This window comes from Mixophyes fleayi, chromosome 2 (genome assembly GCF_038048845.1).
Source record: "Mixophyes fleayi isolate aMixFle1 chromosome 2, aMixFle1.hap1, whole genome shotgun sequence".
Classification (NCBI taxonomy): domain Eukaryota; kingdom Metazoa; phylum Chordata; class Amphibia; order Anura; family Limnodynastidae; genus Mixophyes; species Mixophyes fleayi.
Window position 1 is genome coordinate 190,332,110 of NC_134403.1, and position 14,306 is coordinate 190,346,415.

The window sequence follows — 14,306 nt, forward strand, 5'->3', positions numbered from 1 at the left end:
CCCCTGTATCACTGCTGATGCTCGCCGCAGCCACGCTGATGACCCGCCGCGGCCGCACTGGATACCGCGCGATACTGGACCCGGTGTATAAGATGACCCCCCCACTTGGAGGCATGTTTTTCAGGGGAAAAAAGTAGTCTTGTACGCCAGCAAATAGGGTGTATATATATTTATATATATATATATATATATATACATATATATACACATATATATAGCCTACTCAGTGGTATATCCATATATTATAAACAGTTTACAGACATATGGGGCCTGATTCATTAAGGAACGGACTATATGCCAGTGCATGCCATTCATTTTCGAATGCAAAGGACACTTCCCATTGTCTACAATTTAGAGGGTGGAACGGGGGAGGGAAGGGGCAATTGCACATAGTCACTGTACAGTAATGGTGTGCATTTTATGTACAGTAGGCATTAATAACATCCTGATATATGTATTACATGTAAAAAAAAATCTAATGTTTTCTTATTAATGATTGTATTATTAACAGGTGTTAATGCTTTTAATAATATTTTTTTATATGTACATTCTGATAGAACTTTATATATGCTGTCATAAGATCATATTGGGGTTACCGTCTTCTGGGGTAGGCGGCTGCACTTCAGACAGATCAGCCAAGAATATCACACCAGTCAGTTGTTTTTGGTTCAATTAGACACAGCTAGTTTTATTCACCTGGTTCAAAACAATCAAAACATAAACAAAAAGGCCTATCTTGTCAGGCTTCTAACTAATACACTAGATCACTCTGAAATGAAGGACCTAGTGTCCCACACACACATACAAAACAGCACTTACTGATCATAATTTGCAGTTTCTCTCAGTAGCATCATCATCAGCTATTTATAGAGTGCCACTAATTCTGCAGCGATGTACAGAGAACTAACTCACATAAGTCCCTGCCCCATTGGAGCTTAATTCCCTAACACACACACACACACACACACACACACACAAATGCTAGGGTCAATTTGCTAGCAGCCAATCAACCTACCAGTAGGTTTATGGAGTGTGGGAGGAAACCGGAGCACCCGGAGTAAACTCACGCAAACACGGGGAGAACATACAAATTCCACATAGATAAGGCATAGTCGGAAATCAAACTCATGACCCCAGTGCTGTGAGGCAGAAGTACTAACCACTAAGCCACCATGCTGCATCCAACTACTCCCCAGATTGTTAGAGTGAGTGCACTGCCTAGCAGCCTTTTAACAGCCCCTCATCAGGTGCAACTCTTGGATTAGCAAGCGACTTGCTAGCTCTCTGGGAAAACCAAAATGGGTCATATGAATGGAGCCAGCCCTTCTCTCTCCATTCATAACCACAGGGACACCTACCAGAGCATACTTGTTTCCAGATTAAACTGGTTTCTTGAGGTCCAATTGTACTTGAATATGGGCATAACTGCGTGCAATTTCCGTCCATACTAAAATAAAAAGCAAATTGCATTCACTTTGTGTTCCTTGATAAATTAGAAACATAGAGCACAACCATACTACCAGATACATAAAGAGCATTTCTTTATTAGATGAATACACAATTTTTGATTTCTAGGAAATTGGACAATTAGTTAAATAGTACAGTAGTAATAATTGGTGAAGTCTTGGAGAAGTGTATTTTGCCTAGTTTTTTTCTATAGAAATATAATAAAATATATTCTATTCCGAAATGCAACTAAAAAAAAGCCTAAACTGGCACTGGGAAAAAATATCCTAAATAAAAAAACTGTTCTTGGTTTATCTGAGACATTGTATAAACTTGAAAGTTTATAGAGCTCATAAAAGTGTTCAAATAGTTTCTCTTCCTGTGTTTTAGAGAGTCCATTGAAGTGTGGTGGATCCCCTGATAACTTTAATGGCCAGTGCAAACCTGATTTAGCTCTTATTAGACATGCTGGGCCTGAGTCATTAAGGAGAGCAAGGCTAAAAAAGGAGTACATTTTATTCTGGTAAAACCATGTTACAATGCAAGGGGTGCAAATTAGTTTAATATTTTGCACATATGGAAAATACTGGCTGTTTTTTCATGTAGCACACAAATACTTGATAGCTTTATTTTTACATTAAACTTTAAAGTTGATCTAGGACATGACCCACCCTAACTATACATCTGTCCCCACATTTTAAATTTACCTCCCCCTCCAATGTAGCATGGTTTTGCCCAGGTGCAGTTACTCCTTTTTATGCTTTGCTCTCCTTAATGACTCAGGCCCGCTGAGAGTACGCAATTCTCAAATCCTCACACTACTTGTGGCCAGAACAAAAAATTGGACATCATGCAATGGAGAATTCGCTTAATGAAAAAATGTTCATTTGAGTGACTTAAACTGTTGTGACAAAATAGTACACCAGAAGCACTTGCTAAGAAAGCTAAACATGGAAAGATGATACTTATAGACAGAAGTTGTGTAACACATGTGGCGCAATGCTCTATATTACAATATTATATAGAAATTGAGATGTTATCATTATAATCGATTTTTTCTTTTCCTTTAGATCGTTTACAAAACAATTTCCCTTTGCCATATGGCACCTGCAGCATAACTATGTTCCCCGACTCACCAGCCATCGGTCACACTGAAAAAGCTTCTTTTTAAAAGCCTGTGCACTATTTAAGCAAACACACCTTAGGCTCCTAGATATGCTGAATAGGGAAAATGATTAATTTTCTGCTTGCCACATTGCCATACTTTTTGTCATTAGACCGCAACGCAAAGTCACATTTCCATTGAATTAAATGCAGTTTCCGAATTATCACATACAATTTATTACAACATTGTTCAGCAGCTTTCACACTTGATATCAGATACATTTAGTTGCAGTTCCTTCACCTGTGTACTTTATAGCATCGTGAAGATCAACTGGATATATTGTGTCAATAGATTAAGGTGTTAATTTAACAATTAAACACAACAGAAGTTTAGACATAGTTTAGGCATGAGTATTAGTATGAGTATTCTGGAAATTCTGCCAATTATATGTTGCTTAATGTTGTTAATGTTATACTGTTCGGTCTCCCATGTTTCAGGTTGCCCAGTGCAGTCTCAGTTTTTGCCCCTAGATTTCGTTAACTGTGAGTGATACATTTTTCAGAAAGCAGATTCGTGATGTACCTGGATTTGGAGAAATCGCAGGGAATATCATAGCTGTTTCACAGCATTTCATAATAAAAGAAAGGAAGGAATTGCTTTAATGGACAAAGCAAACTCCATGCCAGTCAGTGCCCCCAGCTTTCTAATTCAGAAACAGGGGGACCGTAAATATTGTTTATGCAGTATTGTGAACACAATAATAATAACCTTCCTTCTTTCCTTTAAGGCTGCCTGGCGTCTGTATTCAACAGATGTGAGTCGTTCCTACCTCACAGCCACATGGTATTACTACGACAGTATCCTGCCTTCATTCAGGTGAGTCCTGCCGCCTCGTAAAATGAATGATCAATCCCTCCTTGTGACACGCCACTATCATGTATACATAGCTACATTAGTGTTTTTAAGATGTATAAATAAACTACAGTTTTAGTCTGGGCATATTGAAGGGGTTCACTTCACGATCGACAATTACTTGGTACAGGATGTTTCACAGGAAGAAGATCCAACCCTTCCTCTTCTATATCATAGCATCGCAAATAGTTTTCAAACAGCATAAGACTTTGAGACATGTATCAAAACAACTGTTTCCGGTAAGTAAACACACACAAAAAAATAAATTAGTGTAAGGTTGATCAGATGGCCACTGAAAAAAATGATTTACATTTACATTATTTTTATACTTACCTGTCCCCATAAAGCCTTATTCAGAGTTAGAAGCAAAACAAAAAAGGAGCAAATTTGTACCTTAACAAAACCATATTGCACTGCAGGGGGCAAATTTAACATGTGCAGTCAGATATAGAGATGGGAGGGGGGAGTGTGCTCTTAATCACAGAAATAAAGATGCCCAGTACTTATGTGCTCCATGGAATAGCAGCCAGTATTTCCCTGCATTCAAAAAAATAAATGCATTTGCTATCCTATAGCAACATGATTTTTCTAGGACCAAATTTTCTCCTTTATTTGCTTTGCTCTTAATTCTAAATGAGGCCTGTAGTGTGTGTTTGTACACAATGGATTACAAAGACAAAATATTGTTTTTTTTACCAGAAAGCCAAATAAAAAGAGCTTATTTACAATTATATCTCTATAATGCTTCGCAGCACGTATAAACTTTTTTCAGTTTCAACTGCACATACTTTTATGAAAGCCTTTTAAACTAGTTTTATTACTTGTTTTTTGTTAACGAACAAGCATCTCCATTGCAGGAGCTATCATTTCTGAAGCCAAAGCTTTTCACACCTGGTATTCAGAGCATTACAGGGCCAAGTCAAAGAGCTCTTATATAAATATGTCACTCTCTGAAGTAACAACTCATGCACTTCACATGTTACTTCAGCACAATCACTAGGGAGAAACTTTTAGTCCCCTAAATCTTTTCAGTTTTACCAGTGGCGGTGCCTTTCTAGTGCTTCAAATGCCCAGCAGAAAACTCATACCTATATTGATGAGTGTCATACAAGTCAAACACTGTGGAGGTCATTTATTAAGGGCAAAGTGGCTGCTCCGCTATACAAGAACAGCTATAGACCTACTGTGTATCTTAATTAGTGCATGATTTGTGGAGCAAGCATGGCCACATTAGTGGAGAAGCACAAGGCAGAGGGGAGGGGGTTGGTAGAAAAAATGTGTTCCTAATGAAGTACAAAGTTACTATACAATATTATACAAAATTATTGTAGTAAGGTAAAGAGGTGGAGAACGGGCATTTACATGTGCTTTCTTTACTGTGCACGGACGGACCAGGAAACTACTAGCAGACACTATGGAGTATATTTACTAAACTGCGTGTTTGAAAAAGTGGAGATGTTGCCTATAGCAACCAATCAGATTCTAGCTGTCATTTTGTAGAAGGCAATAAATAAATGACAGCTAGAATCTGATTGGTTGCTATAGGCAACATCTCCACTTTTTCAAATCTGCAGTTTAGTAAATATATCCCCAGGTCTCGTCTTTTTATTAAACAGGAAACGTAACTCCTCTGTCACCCCCGCAATGCTAGACAGCCCGAGCTGGTTTCCTCTACTATAACTGGGTGACTGTGAGTGTGGAGCCCCTCAGCTACAGAGAGAGCTACATAGGTGCATCTATGGACAAGAGCTTAAAAACACATCCAGCCTCTCCAAAAGGCTAGCAACCTTGCACTGAAAAGCACTGTGGGGTAAATGTATGAAGCTGAGAGTTTTCCAGCGGGATTGAAAAACCAATCAGATTCTAGCTATCATTTATTTAGTAAATTCTACAAAATGAAAGCTAGAATCTGATTGGTTGCTATAGGCAGCATCTCCACTTTTCAAACCCGCCGGAAAACTCTAAGCTTCATACATTTACCCCTGTGTCTCTTCCCAATTCCCCCAGGGTCTAGACTGTGGGGAGTGGGGTAATTAAGATTAAATACCCTGGATTAGGAACATTGCTATCCCAGTAGCTCCAGTAGACTGGACAGGGGTCCCCAAAATTTAAAGAGTAAAATAAAAAAAATACAATGTTCAAATGAAGTTTAATTGAATGAAAGACTCCTCAAAAACCACATCCACCAATAAAATATAATATATATATTATAATACAGTCATTTTACATTGGTCACTCATAGTGTGCAGGTGGGTGGATTTTTAATGGTATGATGGCATGGGCCTTAAGGACCCTAGTCCATTGTACTGGGACCTCTAGCGTGGCACATTGGTGTCCCTGGAGTGGCAAATCATGTTAATTACCTCTGCCCCAAATGCCCACGGATTTGAAGCCTTAGTAATTGACTGCTAGTGTTTAGGAAGAGGGGAGGGGGGCACATTGTCCCTCCTAGCCCCTAATAGAGGCACCAGCTCTGTGCTGACCAGCCTGCAGTTTGTTTTCACTATAGCAAGTGGACCCCTTTCCCTTGACCTTTCTGTTATAGTGCCAAACAGGCTATGATTTGAGGGGGAGGAGTACTATTTGGTTTTTAGTTATTCATTTTATTTTAAGCAGTACACTGAACATGGAGATTGTTTTATTGCAGGTAGTGAGTATAAAAGTGCATCAGGGTCCCATTATAAGTATAGGCAAGGAAGTGCATTACTAGGCACACTCCAAGCAATGTAATAAAAAACTTCACACACAAAAATGTCATTTGATAAAAAGAGTCTCAATGTTCCATCACTCTCATGATTTATTTAAGCCATTAATAAAGCCAAAACGAAGCAGTATATCAGGAGAAGGATTGAAGAGTTTTTTAAATTGAAAGGGGTAGGAGGTTGTACTCCCGACTTTTCTTCAGTGCAACATCTAAAGAAATATCTTCCTTTCCGTACATGGAGGTGTACTTTTGGTGGCAAGAGGCGCAATGGTACAAAACCAAGGTGCGCTTCGTAAATGACCTCTTGTGTTTCTAGGTAAAATTATTTCTTAACTGGGGTCCTCAGACTTGACACATCATGCAATGGAGTCTATTTGTATGTAATCACTAATGAGTAGCTTTTATTTTTCTAACTCACTTTTTTTTTCACACCATCAATTATTGTTGCTTAAGAGGTTGCACACTTTTCTTGCTTCAAATGTGGATCACTGCTTTTCACAGAGATCGGCTGGGTGAAGTCTGAAAGAGGGAAGAGTGTCTAGTCCTGGAGAGGAGGTGTATGATCCATTGCAAGCACCTCCCAGCCAATCAGATACCACCCTCTAGCCGATCGCTGGGAAAATCAGTGAGGTAACTTTTAAGTGACAGGAAAATGTTACATTTAATGTTGATGTTATCCATAGACAAAGTAATCTCAGTGTTTTTTTCATTTTGTGTAAACTTACATGCAGCATGCAGCATTTTTAATTAGACAAACGCCACAGGTTTGATTACATTTTGCGTTAAGTTTAGATGCTTCTCTTTAGTGTGTTGGTCTCTGTTGAGTCAATGTTGTTAGAATGCTCAATCTGAGTAGCTGCTGTGACACCTTTAGGTCAGAAAACTTAAAATAACAGCCTAACCAACAGGAGCATCAGAACGTTTTTCTATTGTAAATTGTGACTTTTAAGTTTAATAATTTGACAGAACTTATAAAAATGTTTTTTTTTAAAATAGTGTTTTCCTTTGAATACTAACCATTCAAGACATTCTGCAAAATGTATAATAGTGTTATAATAGCAATTACTAAAAGAAATCTAACATGCTGGGCCTCATTTACAAAGTGCAAAACGGTAAAGCTGCATTAAACTTTTTTTTTTCCTTCAATTTGCATATCGGCCCCAAAGATGTCCACGAATCCCAGAAATTTGCTGAACTCATGACGATGTGCTGGTTCTTTATCTACGTACAAGATTTCCACCAAAGCATATAGGTTTACAAAGCATGAGAAGAGCGTTTGCATCGGCCAATTGAATGAGTTGGGTGGACATCTTTTTGCTCCTCCCAGCTGAACTTTGGCAGAGAAGCGCATTTCTAGTGCACAGGGTGGTCATGTAGGCGCATTGCTGCAAACCCAATGCGCATCGTAAATGAGGTCCTCTGTCTGGATACATAACAAAAGTGTTACCATAACAGCATAGTGTGGCAAAATGTAAAACATATTGCTGTAAAGCACTGTACCTTTAAATACATCTCCTTCAGTAGACAGGCCCTGTGTAGCAATTGAAGATTCAGTGATAATGGTAAAGAAAGAGACAAATTGCCCTGTAGCATACAAACACATGTGCCCAGTGGTGTCCATGGGATCTCCAGTAATCTAGGTTGGGAGAGAGGGACGATATTGTTCCTGTTAATGTCTCAAAATCTACGTTCCTCTCTCGCCATCCCCCTTCAGAAATGTAACCTGTTATCATATATTTGACCCCTTCAGAGAGCTGCTTCTATTGTTTGATACGTGGCATCGAACCCGCAGCCGAAATGGAGGGGTTAGGCTCTGTCAGGGGTCTCCACGCTATCACCCAGTTCCCTCTGCTCTGAAATCTGCAGCACCCCCATACTGTGCAGGGGAAAGGTAGGGGTCCCTGCCAATGTTACCAAGCCCAATGTTTGTCCAAGTGTCTATCGTGGCAGAGGGGCCAGCAAAAGAGAAGAGCAATGCATATGTTTGTGAATTCTGAAAGGTGTGTGAATGGCATTGTGATCTGCAGAGTTTTAACATCCCCTTGTGCCCATTTAATTTTATGGCCTTAAAATCAATTGTTTGCTTTGAGAGTGTCATTTCAGAGTGTAATCATGTTCCATGAGTGCAAGAGAAAGCTATAATTATAGGCACATCTCACTATTGTTAATTTACGAGGACAAGAAACCAAGAGTCCGCTGCTAGTTGCTGCATGTACTGACAATTAGCACTTCAGTAACTATGCTTTAAATATGTGGCAAGGACAATTTCTTTAGGTAAATTATAGTACAGTAGTGTCCTGGTAAAAATCAGAACTTTTCTTCATAGTGATCATGTGGCCCTGTGTATATAAGACACATGCATGGACTTCATCTACAACATTTCTCATATACACAGATCACTGTGTGGCAGAAAAATAAGTGAGAGCACAGTGCATTTTGCAATACATTGTGTATGAATGAAGTATGTGTTGTGCATTGCATATACCTGTACACAACATTGCCAGCCCCTCTGACTCTGAAGCGTTCAGTGTTCTCTGTGTTTGTTTTGTGACTGTCAGTATATTTTTTGGTAAATGTCACTTTATCTTTTCTCCCTAATCTTCCTCACTAATCTCACTTTGCAATCCCTGCTTTCTGTCTTATGTTTATTTCTGTAAAGCACAGCTAGGAATATATACCATCATCACTCTTAAAAACGTATGGAACACAAGGACTGAGTGAGATCAGACATTTATCTTTCCTCTAGGCTGTTTTTCCTCTTCAGTATCTTCGTGACCATCGCTTGACTTGTATTAGCAGGAATCTTTCTTCCATGCCATGGTGTGTAGCAGGCATGTAGATACAGGAATACACCAATGTTAGGATAACAATATTTTACAAGACTTTGTAAATAATAGATTTGCCTTCTATTTCCTATAACTCTTGAAACAATTGTTTTATGAATGTACAATTCATATTACCCACAAATGTCTTCCTTTATCAGCCTGGTCTGTTTGTAACAGTAACGCATGACCTCTTTACAGTAATAAGCGGAGTTTCTTTCGTCTGTACGCTGGCTGGAAGCCCAGGTATTTACCTACCGGAATGGGATGATCTGCATGTGCCTGTCTGTATTAGGCATTAGACCAGCCTGCTGTCCCAACAATACAATGTCCATTAGCAAAACTTGTGCTTTTCAATTGAACAACAGAAATTCTCAGAGGGTTTCTATGTATTGGGTTACAGGAAAAGATTAAACAAATAATTATTATTATAATTTATTTATATAGCAGCAGTTAAATTATGCAGTGCTGCAGAGAGAATATAGAATCATTCACATCAGTCCTTTTGGCGCTTTCAATATAAAGTCCCTAACACAGAGACTTGGGTCCATTTTGTCAGAAGCCAATTAACCTATCAGTATGTTGTTGGACTGTCGGAGGAAATCCTCGCAAACACAGGGAGAACAAATAAACTCCACACAGATAGGGCCCATGTTGAAATATCACTCATGACCACAGCACTGTGAAGCTGCAATGCTAACCACTGTGCCACCACGTCACAAGGCTGAATAAAGAGCACATGGACCATTTGCTAAATGTGCATAGAAAGTTACAGTTCTTTCTCTGCACTTTTCCATCTGGAAGCTTAATAGTATAGAAATAGCACACAGTATTTATACCGTTAAATGGCTGGCTATGCAATAGTGACATGAGTCTTTTAGTTTTATATATCAGTCAGGAGTTGTCCGCCTAATATATCCTAATACATAGACACCCTTACGGTTAATTATAATCTGTTGTCTTATTACATCCCTAAACACTGTAAGTTCTTAATTTAACCCATCAAGTACCAGCACAAACAACAAGGAAGGATATAAAATGTGCAAGTTGATCGTATAAATTACTTTTGCTGGCACGCAAAGGGTTAAATTAGAGGGGACCTGCCACATTTCTTAAACCCCTTCACTGCCATGAAGACATAGAAAATCTTAGTGACTCACATGGCAGATAAGGACTTAAGAGTATCCTTAAGATGTGTTTGCATGCAGATGATTTCCAAGGATGGAGGTAGAGGAATGTGGTGTGAAGGATCGCAGTAGAGGAATGAGATGTATAGGATCGTCAGTCTTAGCAGCATGTACTACTGCACTGTATTGTAATACACTCCAAGAGGATTGCTGCAGCAGAAATGGGCTCCAGATTCCAGGTGCTTTTTAAATGGATTTGAAGTATTAAGTCTGTCTTGGGGTTTTGGTTGAAATTTAATGTGGGTAATTTGCTGAATAGGGGATTGTTGTTTGCTTGTATAGAGTAATGCAAAATGGTTTTGTTCTCAAGGGAATGGCTTATTAGACAGTTCTTGGCATGAATACTCATCATGGTGATAAAAAAAAGTAATAGTTATTTTTCAGGGTATTTTACTCTTTAACAAACCGAATGTTCTTTTATGTGATTGGTCATGTTTCAACATAATTGCATTAAGCATTCATATTTTCAGACTCCAGGACCCTTCCTGGACTTTTTTCCACCATGTTGAGTTACTATATATAATTTTAGTTCATTTAGTTGAGACAATGCATGAATTGCACACAGATTTCAGTAGTGTTGTTTTTCTAGGGAAGTATTATTTTCCTTCAGGATCCCATTATTTTAATTAAAAGAACCCTAATAAACTGCTACCAGTAACTTGGTAAATTATTCCATTGTTTGAGGTGTTTTAAGTCTTCAGACGCAGAATAGGCAGAATACCTCTGGCATCTCCCACTGCCCTATCTCCTTCACACCCCTCTCATTTCCTCTTCATTTATCAACCCTCAAATATTTCTACTTCCTCACATTCTTATTTGGCTTCTTTGAAGCCAGTTTTCTACTACATCTATCTCAACCACTGTCTGTGTTCTCTGTTCCTGTCCCCCCTAGTAATAAGGCAGGACTAAAAGATCGAATACGAGGTGCTGGTGTCCCAAGACCGAGCACACGGAGCAAACAGTATTTGGCTCCTCCAGAGCGAACCTCTCCTGGACCAGACCTCACTGCAGAAACTCCTAGCCCTACCAAGGTGCAGAAAAGTTGGAGCTTTAATGACCGTACAAGGTTTCGGGCATCATTAAGGCTTAAAGCAAAACCCCAGGCAGATGGTGAGTATAGAGACACAAATGCAATGTCTTCTGGTCAAAAAACCAGCATAAAGAATGTTCACATCTTCATAAACACACTGAAGGGCATTTACAAAGCGCTCACAATGTGCACTGCAAAACAGCTTGGTTTTGCTCTGGTGCACCTGGATAGTCTGCCCAGCATATTTCATGGTGCACTCCCACCCTATGCACTTGGGAGACACCTCAACAACATAGACGTCCACTTAGTTGTTTGGAGAAGTGAAAATTCTGAAGAGTCCACTATGCTACTGTGTAAACGTTACGTCATAATACAGCCATCTACCACTTTGCTACCCACCCCTATCTCCTAAAAACCTGCTCGGCTTAGCTTCATTTATTTTTATATTAATCATAAGAGTAAGGGAACACCAATACTGCCTTTATTACATGTTACAATTGTGTGTTTGCGTATTAAAAGGAACTGAGGAGATCCGAAGACTGACAGCTCAGGGCTGGTGCAAAATTGAAGTCTTTGTGTAGTGGAAGTGTCTGTGCACCCCTCAGCACTGAACGGAAAGCTTCTAAAAAATATGTCTTCTCTACCCTTTGATCTCATTACAAATATCTTGCTCTTTATAATAAAATCTTGTTACTGCACTGCTGTGCAAAATGATAGGTATCAGTGCACCTACCCAATACATCACAAGGAATACCTCCACTCTGCCGTACTCCGCTGACCCGCCGGTGAAAACTGTTACCCCACTGCACATGCACCCATCTTGCTCAGTAAACCTATGTACCTCAGCAGGTCTAAAGCTGTTTCTGCACTGCTCAGCAGTCATTTTGCGCTTTGTAAATGACCTCCAATAACAATTAACCATGTATAAATGCAAAGTGACTGTAAACTAGACACAAAGAATGTCTAAAGGCTCAACACTAGAGAGGAAAACACCAATAACCTATCACTAGAGACAGATCCAAAATTAACCCTATGACCAAAAAACAAATATTTACAAGCATACCATAATTTTTTACCATTGAAAAGATAACAAGGTGAACTGCAGTAATCTTTACAAATGTCAAAAAATCCCATCACAATAGACTAATTGCAAAACGTAAATTATTATCTACTTATCTTTAATCAAATCCCATGAATGACACAATGACCCATCGCCAAAAACAAATGTTTCCCCACAACCTGCCACTTTTCAAAGGCCAAGTCAGATTCTTCATAGAGACAATGCCCAAGAGAAAGTGTTCCATAAAGTGACCATATCTAGTTTTTAAGACCTAAGAATTTCTGAAAATGACCCACTCCACCTCCCTTTACTATGTCCACCATCAGAGACTGACATAATTATCCAGCATTGGACAAATCACAAGGAATCATAGTCTTCTGTCCCTCAACTACAGGGTGAGAGCTGCCACTGAGATAAATGTCACTGTACTCCTATTCATTTGAATAATTTTGTCACTGGTTTCTAAGTTGGGCAGATGCACCTAAATGTGCTTTCTCTGCCCCTTTGTCTCATTTAAATATTCTTATCCAACAAAATTAAATATCTTTACTGTATGGGCGTGCAGAAGGATGAATATTTATGCATTTAAGCCCCCATTTGTTAAGGAAAAATGTGATCATGCCCAGATCCTAGCAGAAGGTGCAAAACTCGGACGCTGTAGACGTGACCCACAACCCCATGTTCTTACCTGTAAACACAGGTATATTTGTCCAAACGTATGTGCATAAGATCACAAACTGACATTTATATTGTGCTTTTACACTTTTGAAAATTAGAATTATTAGATGTCAAACTTACCAATGTGTGCTATTTTTTTTTTACAAAAGTGCTACCAATGTCTTGATCACTTTAGTGGAAGCTATGTTTAGCTCTCCTTTTTTCATTATTTTTTTTTTTATGACAAATTGCTTATTCCCAATTATGTGAACATTATGCTTTCTCCCAGCAGAGGTCGCTGGAGATGACAGTAATGATGAGAAGAGACTCGCCAGTGATCTCACTATGGAAGATGTTATGCCAACAGTGAAAACCTTGATCAGAGCTTTTAGGTGATTGCAGTGTATTAAAACATATAAAAATGGTTGTGCATGCAAATATCTAAACATATGTTACACACATCAAATATAAACTGTAAACTATAAAATAGATGCTAATAGTTTTCAAGAATATTGTATGTTTGTTTCAAATTGCAACCAGAACATTACTGTGACTTGTGGCTCAGTCCATAACAATCACAACTTATTTCCTTCTGGATGCTAAGTATAGGAAAAAATAGTCCCAATCTAATTTAGTTGTATTAAAGGTCTGATTTCCAGGAAAATAAGTAATCACACTTAAAAAAAATGACCTGGGTAAACACTGGCACTTAGAAGCAGAAGCTGTAACCAATATATAGCAATTACTTTAAATGTTTATTGAATTTTTGCTTGCCGATCTATATCAAATGTTACAATGACAAAACAGAACTCTATTCATTCTGCTTTTCAGTTCAGGGGTGATTAATGGGTTGGCAAATCACTGTAAGGTTATATTTCCCCCTTTAGAATCATAAAAGCTAGTTCAAACAGAATGTGTGCAGATATTACTATTTCTTAGTATGTAGGACTATAAATCAATGTCACATGGCATGCAATGCATTTATTTACCTAAATATAGTACTTGAATGAAGTGTAAAACTGTTTATAATCCAGTTTGAATAGCATCAGCGTGCTAATGATGTCCTTGAATCAAACTTTCACTAGGACCACATAATTCCTATATGGTCATCATCATCACCATTTATTTATATAGCACCACTGATTCCGCAGTGCTGTACAGAGAATTCATTCACATCAGTCCCTGACCCATTGGAGCTTACAGTCTAAATTCCCTAACACACACAAGACAGAGAGAGAGAGAGATTAGGGTCAATTTTGTTAGCAGCCAATTAACCTATTAGTATGTTTTTTGGAGTGTGGGAGAAGACCGGAGCACCTGGAGGAAACCCACGCAAACACAGGGAGAAAATACAAACTCCACTCCATGGTCGGGAATTGAACT

The 14,306-nt window shown here is 38.7% G+C and overlaps 1 protein-coding gene across 3 annotated transcripts in view; it reads left to right on the top strand.

Annotated features, from left to right (window-relative positions):
• The window catches only part of KCNQ4 (potassium voltage-gated channel subfamily Q member 4), a 146,845-nt gene that overhangs the window by 116,403 nt on the left and 16,136 nt on the right, over positions 1–14,306 (top strand). Inside the window, exons 8-11 of one of the 3 annotated variants that reach the window (XM_075195166.1) lie at positions 3,339–3,427; positions 7,918–8,058; positions 11,069–11,286; positions 13,213–13,315. In XM_075195166.1, the coding sequence (XP_075051267.1) occupies positions 3,339–3,427; positions 7,918–8,058; positions 11,069–11,286; positions 13,213–13,315 (551 nt within the window). Of the gene's footprint in view, positions 1–3,338; positions 3,428–7,917; positions 8,059–9,190; positions 9,236–11,068; positions 11,287–13,212; positions 13,316–14,306 lie in introns of all 3 variants that reach the window. The other 2 variants (XM_075195168.1, XM_075195167.1) reach the window with 2 other exon arrangements.